The following is a 10,813-nucleotide window of genomic DNA, read 5'->3' as shown; positions in this document are numbered from 1 at the left end:
ATGCACTTTTCTAAAATACAGTTAATCTGAGACAAAATGTAACTGTAAAATTTCTCCATTCAAGGCTTTACGAGGGAAAGTATTTTGTGTGCAATATTTTGTGAATTTATCCTAAAAAAGTGGTATTGTATAACTAAAAAAATAATTTGATAAAATAATTCAAATTGAGAATTATTTGAATTGAATGAATCATCGGAAATCTGTGTAGCCCCAGTTAAGACCTCCAGCATTTTATTTCATATTCTAAAATATATTTATATATTACTTTTTTGGGTGAGAAAAGCCTTTGGCACCACACCTGGTACTGCTTAAGTACACCGTGTGAGTACTTTTGACACCTCTGGGAGCCACAGCAGCTCCATTTTGGGAGGGCAGATTTATAGGGCACAATGATTTGTTACTGGGCAACACATGAAGTAGTGGTTGGCATTTCTACCTTACAGTTGTGAGGTTTGTGGTTTGAATTTTGTGTTCTCCCCATGCTTGTACGGGAACATAGGGTCCACCTACATCCTAAAATCAGGCAGGCTATATTCAACAAACACTCTAAATTGTGCATGGGTGTGAACATGAGTGTGAACAGTTGTCCATACTTGATCTGTGATTGGGTGGCGACCAGTCCAAGCTGCACCTTGCCTTTTGCCCAAAGTCAGATGGGATATATTCCTGTTCCTGATCAAGAACAAGCGCTGTAGAAAATGGATAGATGAATTTCCATAAAATGACAGAGGACGATTTTTTTTTAGATTCTGTGTTATGTGTGAAAGATAGGGGACTAAATAGAGACAGCCTTGAGGCACACCACGTGAGACTGAAGGGAGTTGGGCTATTGAGAGCCTTGAAGGTGGAGAGGGACTTTATTGCAGTGATTTATTAAAAAGTTCTTTTTTTTTTAAAAATGGTGAGAACCCTCAAAGGTTTGTAACATACTTTTACCCCTTTGGTCTTGGAAAAGCTATAATTGTTATTTTGCAGACTAACAATTAGTTCTATGAAGAACACGAGTGTCAATCAGCCAGAGTATTTAAGCCACACCTCCCCTGTAAGATCCTGACTGAGGTGGGTGCATTCAGCACTACAATTTGGGAATCCCTGGCGTGACTTGTTGCTATAGTCCGACAACGCCATTTAGGGCACTAGAGAGAGTTAGAATGATGGGTATTATTTACAATCAGTGGACAATTATGAGTAATGTCATAAGCAGTTGGATTAGGGTGAGGTAACTTTCAAACTTCTTTCTTTCATCATGCATTGGACAGCAAAGCAACACCACAATCACTGTGCACGGGTGTGTTAAACTTGGTGGTTGAGGTGGGCTATTTACAGGCCCCTCTGTTTTGGCTGAGTGATGTCACACATTCCAGCCCGTGACCCCTCCTTATTGCAGAGTGAACCTCACTGGTACAGAAAAGCCACTGTAATAGGCTTTAAATCCCAGCTGATGTGACAAAGAGGTAGCGGGCAGCAGCTTTAATTAAAAACGCAGGCTTTATAGGGCACTACATCCGTATCGGTTTGGGGAAAACAATCACCGTTATGCAACTCCGCCTTCAAGCAAGAAACGTTTCTTCACATAAGCTCACCACTGCCTGCATGTGTGAAACTCAAGAGAAAATGAGTTCAAATGCAGGATTTATTCATTAAGAAATTAACTCAGTTTAATAAAACATCCAACCTCATACGTTTAAGAACTCATTTAGTTCCTGACAGCATTTTTAAGCTCTGTCAACATAGGGTATGTATTCAAGCTTCACTTACTGGCACCGACATTTTAAAAAAGCCAATGTGTCATTCATTTACTATTTCCAAGGTCAAATTCCAGGACTTTATTAAAATGAACGTGGAAAAAAACAATTGCATTTTTCCAGCATCTGAAAGAGGAGGTAAAGTACATTCTAAACTGCTATACAGTATATCCATTCTATACTGCTATATGTCCAAAATTACATTCATGTTACAAGAAAAAATGTGATTTAGAAATTGAAAAGCACGACAATGTTACTAAGTCTTAGTATCTCAATCATGCTTGTTACAGTTTTAAGCAGTTTCAGGCACGTTATCCCAAATGTAATACCAAATGAAGTGTTATACACAGTATTATAGCTAACAACTGTGTGGCAAGACTTTTGTAGCTCATCATGGACAATTCAAGTATACATCTCAAGTATAAAGCCGAACTATAACCGAATGAGTCACCCATGTTCAGTGATGTTAGTTGTCATGGCAACTGCGGGGCTGACATTAAATGTGTAAAAATGTTCTGGGGGGCTGTCAGTGATAAAATGCTTTCTTAATGGGAATGTTTTAAAAGGCTCATTTTAAATGAACGTGCAGATATTCACATGTGCGGTGACCTCATAATTGGAAATACTTCCTGATGCCGATTGAAATGACCATGGCATTTTTCAGAGAAAATTGGACTGTCAACTTTTTGTTCAGGGTGTATAATTGGGGACCATTTTACTGTTATCAAATGTTGCTAGAAGGGGAGTAGAACATAAACATATAAAGTGGGATAAGCATTTTGGTACTACAAAGATGGACATACCAAAGTTAAACAAGTACCGTCCATAATTCCATTTCTTCCTTCACAGGTTTAAAGTGTGAAAATAAATAACTTGCAGAGGCAACACCATAATTTTAGCACTTTCACCTACTGCGCTGTGACAGCACGCAATTAAATGACTACAACGTGACAATAACAAGAGAATACAACACAGCATTGACGCTTTGCTTCCTCACTCTTCCAATTCCTGGTATCCCTTCCTGTTATTCTCCCCGTCTGCGTTTCCCATCACCTGATGCTGACAGATAGAGCACGGGAATATGGGGAAAAGGTTCACAAGATCAGTGAGGAATGTTCAGTTTCAACTTCTGTCTGCAAGTTTCAATTGCCTGTGACCTCCTTAAAAAAGGCAAGACCTCGACAGAACTTGCTGAAATGGTGTGATTTGAACAGTCAAGAGTAGAGCTTCTTTGATCATAAAATTAGAAACACTTCCTCACCCTGAAGCTGGCCTCGGTTGTGTGCTTCTTTCTTCAATTACATACTGAATCTCGAAATGTGAAATGTAAATAAAAAATGTGTGCACATGGCACATAGTGGCTTACTCACCTAGTCAATTAAAGATGAGCTTTTGGGAGCATACATGAAAACAGCCTGTGTTGCTGATGCATGTGCTCTGGAAGGAAAATGCTAAAAGGCCGCATGAAACTAGCCCAAGAGCACTGACATTGATCTGATGAACGACAAAGTCTTCCGAGTGACCTTTTGGAGGAGCCGGAAAGGCCTTGTGTCCAGAAATGGCGGCCTGGGGCGGAAATCAGCAAAAAAGAAGTCTGGCAAAAAACATGATTGGAATCTTGAGTGGAATTTGAGTTCTTGTGGGACACTCAAGAATGCTTGACAAAACAAGGAGAGAATTGCTAGAGAGCCATATTGAATTTCCTTTTTTTTTTTTTGGGCGGGGGGCGCACTTTCTACTCTTTTGAATTATAATGAAAAACAAAGCAACTAATAACATATCTTTACATCATATTTTTAATATATAGAGGTAGAAAATTGCAAAATGACCCATGATACATTCTTATCACAACATTTTGCAGCGATCGTTGGTTTAAAAATGCATTGTCTATGCAACCAAAGAAGTAAAACTTGCTGAAGCAGGCTTGCAGATTAACCAGTGAAATATACTTAAATGGATACAAAAATACATGTTCTGTATTATTTCCATGATAAGAGTCTGATGAAATGCTGTTCATTAAAAGTGAGGGGAAAAACAGATTCACTCATTTTCAGTAGAATGGAAACTTAAATGTAGTTCATGTGCATCACTTATACTCAGTTCAGCAAAATTACCCATGATTGTCATTCATCTGCAAAAAAAAAAAAAAAAAAAACCTACCGGTATGTTGTTCTTGTTTAGTGAAAACAAAGTATTGATGATTGGCTCTATTCAAGGGTGTACAGTATGGTGAGTCTTCATCAAAATAAAACTGACCGTGTTGCGGAGGAGCCAAAAGTTAAAATAATAAAATGTGGCTTCATTGACTGTTTAGACACAAAGTGCTGATAGCATACATACGTGAAAAGCGTTCTGACTCAAACTTGTCATGAAGGACGAAACGGTACGCACTTTTACGTCAGACCGCAGTGTTTTTACTTTTACTCTCACCTTCTGATGCCAATGTCTTGATACTGTACCAGAATAGATATGATGGAAAATTACTACAATATTAAAATTTTCCAACACCTGATACAAGTTTGCAATGCATAAGAGTCCTCCTTTTTTCCCCCACCACCAAAGAGTCGCATTAACAGACAGTCAAATGTCATCATCCAACTAAGAAATTGATGAGTGCAGTCCGGGGAGAAAGGATGGCTCTCTTGATGTGCAGCTCTCTGAGAACAGTCTGTCCGAGGGGGCTTTCCATAACAAGCTTCTGCACCTGATCTATATCTTTGGACACCAGCAGAGGTACGGTCACTGTCCCACAAACTTTGTTGTTAATCTGGGGATGAGAATTGAAAGAAATATCAAAGCCACGACTCCATCTATGATTGCAAGATAAAAGTAAGATCATTCTTTGGCATACAAATGAAAGTTTCTCCTTCCACATGCCGTTGACCATCCCAACCTATAGTTAGTGGTAGTTTGAGGAAGTGTGTTCAGTGCTGTAGGTTTAGAAGCAAGTGTACACAATGAGTGGGAACGTCCAGACTTCCTCTGTGTGATGCCGTCTCTAGAAGCATTCATCTGTGTGTGCGTGCGTGCGTGCCTCTTGGAGGCCACTCAGGCATGGAGTCCCCAAAAGTATGTGATTAGAGGACACAGGCAGGAGATGAAGAAGCCCACAAGAGAGGGCTCTTGTGTGTGAAATCATCACCAGCTAGCACGATGAGCTCAAAGATATTTACAGCGCAAAGAAGGACACAGGGGAGGTAAAAATGAAGTAAACAACTATAATATATATAAATACGCCAAAGTGTGTTTTCAAGTCAAATACAAACAGCTGTTAAAAGACTGGAAGTTGGCTTACACGTGTTATATTTTATGTGTGTGTGAGTGTGTGTGTGTGTGAGAACAAAAGAAGATGAATAATTTATCAAGAGAGACAAAAGAAAACGAAAAACAAAGACAGATTATAGCACTTTCATCGGTGGCCACTTTCAAAACAGTGACATGTAAAATTAACTCAATCAGTGTGTCGGCGTGTGTGTGCGCGCGTGTGTGTGTTTGCCACGTTGGGATCATGTTGTCATTGTTAGCAAGGGCAATGGCTAATCCACGTAATTCATTTTCTGGGATATTGTCTGATTATTTGAGATAATCTTTTGGGTCTCACAGTGGAGATCTTTGCAGGAAATGTCTTTGAAAGTAATCAAACAACACACATTTATTGATAGAGGAAGATATGGCCAAAAGCATTTGTGCTAATTAAAAAATCAAAACACGAAAAAAAGGCAAGACAGCTGCCAAAATAAGCTGTAAAACTGGGTTTTAACTATTCACCCACTTGTCTGTTTAGTTTCAAGGAGTCTTAACATGCAGACACATAAATATACACAGAGACCCGCACACAAACACACACACAGACATGCACGTGCACATGCTAATCACAGGCTCTCTTCAAAATTACAGAGCGTAGATGTATTCATGGACTATGACTTGAGCTTCGAAAATTGAAATGGTGGTGGATTAGAGGACAAATGCATGTGCATGTGACATCAGCGATCTATGTAAACAAAGGAACAAATGTGCTGATGCTAAAGTGAAACCCTTCATCTCCCAAACAAAAAGGACAATTAAGGGAGATGGTTCGGCTGTTTTATGCAAAGAAAAAAAAAAGTCTCGGCCACATTGAGGTTTGTCTGAGGATGTGCGTCTGTGTGATCCTACCCGCACAGAAATGTCCACAAAGTCGGGGCTCTCCAGGTAGCTGGGATCGACAGTAGGCCAGGACTGTGACAGGACATCTCCACCGCGCTGGAGAGTGCCACTGATGGGGTTGTTCACCTGGCAAAGACCTGAACAAGAAAGACGGAACAATGACACTGTGATACCACCTAATATCACACTGGCTAATAACACACTGCTTACTATTAAATCTCTTTTGTATTCATTTAGTTGTTCTACTTCTTCCTTTCATAACTTTGCTGCTGTGAATTGGGAATTTCTCCATTGCGAGACTAATAAAGGTGTTCTTATCTTATCTTATCTTATTTATGCAACTAGCGTCAGTACAGGGCCTCCTTGGTTTACGATGGTGGCACCTGGCAATTCACGGATATGAACATATAAAGAAATGTTTTTCTTTCTTTTTGTTTTTCTGTTTTTCAGTGGAAAATGTTAAATTTATAGCCTAAAAGTGGTTCCCATATACAGTAAATATTTAATGCACTTCTTACTTCTTGGTTAGTGATACTACGTGTGTACTACTCTGGGTATAAAGTTACATTTAAAAACGTTCCATAGACTCGTACACATTAGTAGTAGCCCATTTTTGGGGGAACTTTAAAACACCACTAAACTGAATCCCAGCATACCTAAAATTTGTGTGTAACCACACAGTACTTGGTTGAAATATAATACAGTATTTTACCAACAAAAATAAAACACAACCCCTGGCTTTTTTTTTTTGTTGTTGTGGCATTTATTCATCGTCAACTGTTTAGGTTGTTCGGCAGGAATAGGCAGGACGTAGATGATGTCTTTTCGAGCTAGGGAATATTTTAGGTGGTCAGAGACAGCACCGCTATCCTCTTTTTCAATAGGAATGAGAGAAGTCAGCTGGAGTTTCATGTGCATGTGCCAAGATGCTACTGACAGGCTAAATGACTGGCTGCCCATGAACATTATAACTCCTCTCAAGAGATAGAGAGATAGAGATAGAGATAGAGATAGAGATAGAGAGAGAGCACTTGAACGACCCACAGATGAAAGACTATGCTCATGTGTATTTTGTCTCATTTGGTAATTATAAAGTGATTGTTTTCAATTTCAACACAGTCCTCATGGGAAGGTTTGTTTAAAAAAATAAAAATAAACCTTGAACTCCAATTAAGTGTAAAGTACTGCTCGGTGGACAAAAATGCTACGGTGTGATTTCAGCTACGTACAGTAACCACCTGCTATTTTTTCCCAGCGGGGAAAAAATGAGGCTTCTATTTAGGGAGCTACCTGACTAATTGTTGCTCAGCATTTATAAGATTTGAGGCCACTCTGTGATGATATCGAGAGCATGAGTCCTATGCCTGTATCTCATATTCGATGAAGTAGCGGAATATCCAAAATTCTCCTTCTATTTTGTCAACAACTAAGTCGCATCCCGCAGGAAAGAAAAAGGAGGGTAATGAACTTCAAATAGAAAAGTGAAGCATAACATGTTACCAGATGTCACGTGAGCTCACACATGTCCTGTTTGTAATTTTTTATACAACACACACAAGCGCAAAAGTGGGCATGTAATATGCGCACCTCCCTTCCAGCCAGCCTCTATCAAACTGTCGTGATCTGCTGAAGAGTACATATTCTAAAATTGTGTGCAGAAATGGTGGTTATGTGTGTCATCCACAATGATAGGATGTTGTCCTTGATTGGGAGTTGGAAGCTGCCACGTGAGGAACGGAAGATGACGCTCAATCTTTTCCTTCCACCTGTTTGTTTTCTAGACTGGGCCAAGAGATTACTGCAAGGAATGCATGTCATTGAAAGGACACTTAATGTATTTTCGGTGAACTCGACGACAGTATCAGAAATTTGATGGTGGTTGGTTACATCGTTTTGGGCATTTGCTGGGATTAGAAGAAGGAGCAATGTCAACACTTCCTTTTGCTGCATGGTGTGCTAACTCCATGTTTGGGCTGACAGAAATAACTTCCAGAAAAATCAAGAACATTTTAAAATCTACCCATCTCTTTTCCTAAATAGAATAGAAGTAGGTAAAGCGCAAAGATCCAAAAAACACCCTGAACCGGTTGCCAGCCAATCGCAGGGCACACAGAGACGAACAACCATGCGCGCGCACACACACACCTAGGGACAATATAATGTGTTCAATCAGCCTGCCATGCATGTTTTTGGAACGTGGGAGGAAACCAGAGCACCCGGAGAAAACCCACGCAGGCCCGGGGAGAACATGCAAACTCCACACAGGGAGGCCGGAGCTGGAATTGAACCCGGTACCTCTGCACTGTGAAGTCGACGTGCTAACCACTGGACTACCGGGCCGCCCAACTCCACATTCGTGTTTGTTTAATATCAGGCTACTTCTGGTTTTATTGAACTATAAGCTAGTATGATTGCAGAAATGCTCCATCCGTGCCTCGATTTGCATTTTTTATCCAGCTGGAAGCCAGAACCAAACTAATGAAAGTAACATGATTATTCGGCGAAGATATCATTTTGTTTGCACCCACCTGCCCAAAGTTCAGAGGCCAGGTGAGGCGCCATGGGTGCCGTCATCATAATCAGCGTGGCCAGAGCATCCTCAAATTCCACACTGTGCTGCAACACCCTCACACTTGCGCTCTAGGCACAGAGACACACGTAACGGTAGTCTGGGGATGCTCACTGAACTCAGAAGAGGGCAGGACGGTGTTCACTCACGCTCAATGTATTGGTTAGTCCCATGAGGCGAGAAATGGCTGCATTGAACAAGAAGTCTTCCGTGAAGTGAGATGTGACCTAAAATGAAAAATAACACCCATGGATATATAAAAAAAACAGATGAAGAGTCAGATAGTAAAACCTTTATAGTCAGTGGTGTTGTATTTAAATCACAGCCATCATCAGTCATTCACTTGGCCTGGGGATTCGTGCTGCCTCTGAAGAGAAATAATAACATGCCTTAAGCATGCACACCTCCAACCTGTTATAGCCAGCTGAAGATACACTGCTCTGACTAGGTCAATATTTCCTAGCTTTTCCCATTGGGGGGAGAAATCCCTTTTGGGAAGGGTTTGAGGGAAGTAGAGGTTGATCAGTGAGGCTTTTTTTCCGGGGGGTGATTCAAAGCACAGCCTTAGCTTTGAGAGCTTAAGGCTAACAGGCCTGATATCCTATAAAAGCTGCAGCCTTGAGGGGCGGAGAAAGAAAATCCAACCTGGCAGGAATGGACATCTATTTATAAAGTGTGGGAGCGACTGAGTAGGTTTGAAATCAATTTCTAGCCAGTCCTCCTCCTCCCCTGTACTGGGGGGGGGGGGGGGGGGGGGGGGGGGTGTTTACGTTTAGAATGGCTGCACTGGCATGTAATGATGGGCATATTAATCTTGTCACTGCATGTTAGCATGATAACTCATCTTGTGGAGGACTCAAAGTCAAAACAGACAAAGGTGAGAGAAGCAGTCGGTGAACCATTCCTCTTGACAATGTAGGTTGGACATGAAAAGCTGACACTTAGAAACCAGGCTATCTACTGACCCCTGCTGGTGAGAAATATTGCAGTAGCTCAGTATCGCAGGATCTCATCACTACCTCCTGAATTGCGTAGTTCTTGTTCTCCCAGATCTTCTTTGACTCTGCTTGCTCCTTCTTTTGCAGCAAGGAGGGGTTCGGGATGTCACCAAGTTGCCGAGCGTGTCGCAGCTTGGTCACAAGCTGCCACAGTCTGGACTGCCAGCGCAAGACCCCAGGAAGAGCATCCTCTGGGGTGGGGTCAGAATTACATTCATTTAGTAGGAAACAAACAAATATCCACCAACTGACTATAAAGCCAACAGGAATATCTAAGATCTCACTTTTAAGATTCCAGAGGATGTCCTGTTCCGGTGGTGCGGCATAAAGGATGTAGAGTCGCACCGTGTCTACGCCGTAGTGCTGCACCACCTCTTGGGGGTCCAGACCATTGTGTTTAGATTTGCTCATTTTCTCCCATGTCACTTCCACGCTTCCGCCTCCTAATGCCACTGGTTCTTTTTCTAACAGAGGCAGGAAGAGTAAAAGGTCAGTGACAACACGGCTATTTCTCTATTGTCGATATGAGCCTTCATTGAGCTGAACTACTTAAATAAGATATCCTTTATTTGTCCCACACTGGGGAAATTTACAAAAATTAACTGGGGAAAAAAACCCCACTTTCTTTTCTGACGAATGCAACTCATTGGATATTGTATATGACAATGCTGATATATGCTCACAAAACATGGCACTGTAATGGTGGTTTCATACCGATGAAAAGCATGTGCACTGGCACACAAAATAATTGGTAAATTATAGTTCTTTGCAAAATGTGCAAATAGAATACTTTGTAATGTAGGAAAAAAACAAGAATAATTTAAATTAGACATTGCCATTTTTTGGGAAAATTGCGTGCGAATGCTGAAATGCTGAATGGAAAAAATATGGAGGTTGTTGTTGATGTTGAATGACATGGAATGATATTGAAAGATACACAGTCATTTAAAGATGGGGAAGGGGAATAAATGCGGAATTCTGGAGGAAATTTTTAGCGTGTTGAAAATCATTAGCATGGCAAATTAAATGTGAATGCTTTGAATTTCCAAATGGGAATCTGTTTGGTTGAATGTGTAACTGGGATTGAATAAGTAATGTTTTGGTTTTTGGAAGGAGTTTAGTAGAATGTTAGGTCATGGAAATTTCTGGCAAGTTGAAAATTGTTCCTAAGGTGAATTGAATGAGGTGCATGTTTTGAACTTCAAATTGGAAAATTGTGAATCTGTTATGTTGAATGTCTCGTTTGGGAATCAATGGTCAACTTGTGGTTGAAAACGTAGCATTTCAGCAAAACTGTGAATTTTTGGAGTAAGAAAAATAATGGCGCGCAAGGCATACATTTTTGGAATAAGCTG

General features: G+C 40.7%; 1 protein-coding gene across 1 annotated transcript in view; it reads right to left on the bottom strand.

The window, feature by feature from the left end:
- Positions 1 to 3,523: 3,523 nt before the first annotated feature.
- lars2 (leucyl-tRNA synthetase 2, mitochondrial) overlaps positions 3,524 to 10,813 on the bottom strand; it is a 33,586-nt gene continuing 26,296 nt past the window's right edge. The window contains exons 16-21 of the mRNA XM_086114061.1: positions 9,743 to 9,922; positions 9,480 to 9,649; positions 8,610 to 8,687; positions 8,420 to 8,531; positions 5,901 to 6,028; positions 3,524 to 4,512 (exon numbers count right to left, since the gene is read on the bottom strand). Coding sequence (XP_085970187.1) covers positions 4,336 to 4,512; positions 5,901 to 6,028; positions 8,420 to 8,531; positions 8,610 to 8,687; positions 9,480 to 9,649; positions 9,743 to 9,922 — 845 coding nt within the window. The 3' untranslated portion in view covers positions 3,524 to 4,335. The remainder of the gene's footprint in view (positions 4,513 to 5,900; positions 6,029 to 8,419; positions 8,532 to 8,609; positions 8,688 to 9,479; positions 9,650 to 9,742; positions 9,923 to 10,813) is intronic.

This window comes from Hippocampus guttulatus, chromosome 6 (assembly GCF_054856545.1).
Source record: "Hippocampus guttulatus isolate MCC_2025c chromosome 6, RoL_Hgut_1.0, whole genome shotgun sequence".
Taxonomy (NCBI): Eukaryota; Metazoa; Chordata; class Actinopteri; order Syngnathiformes; family Syngnathidae; genus Hippocampus; species Hippocampus guttulatus.
This window is presented reverse-complemented; position numbering and strand designations above follow the sequence as displayed.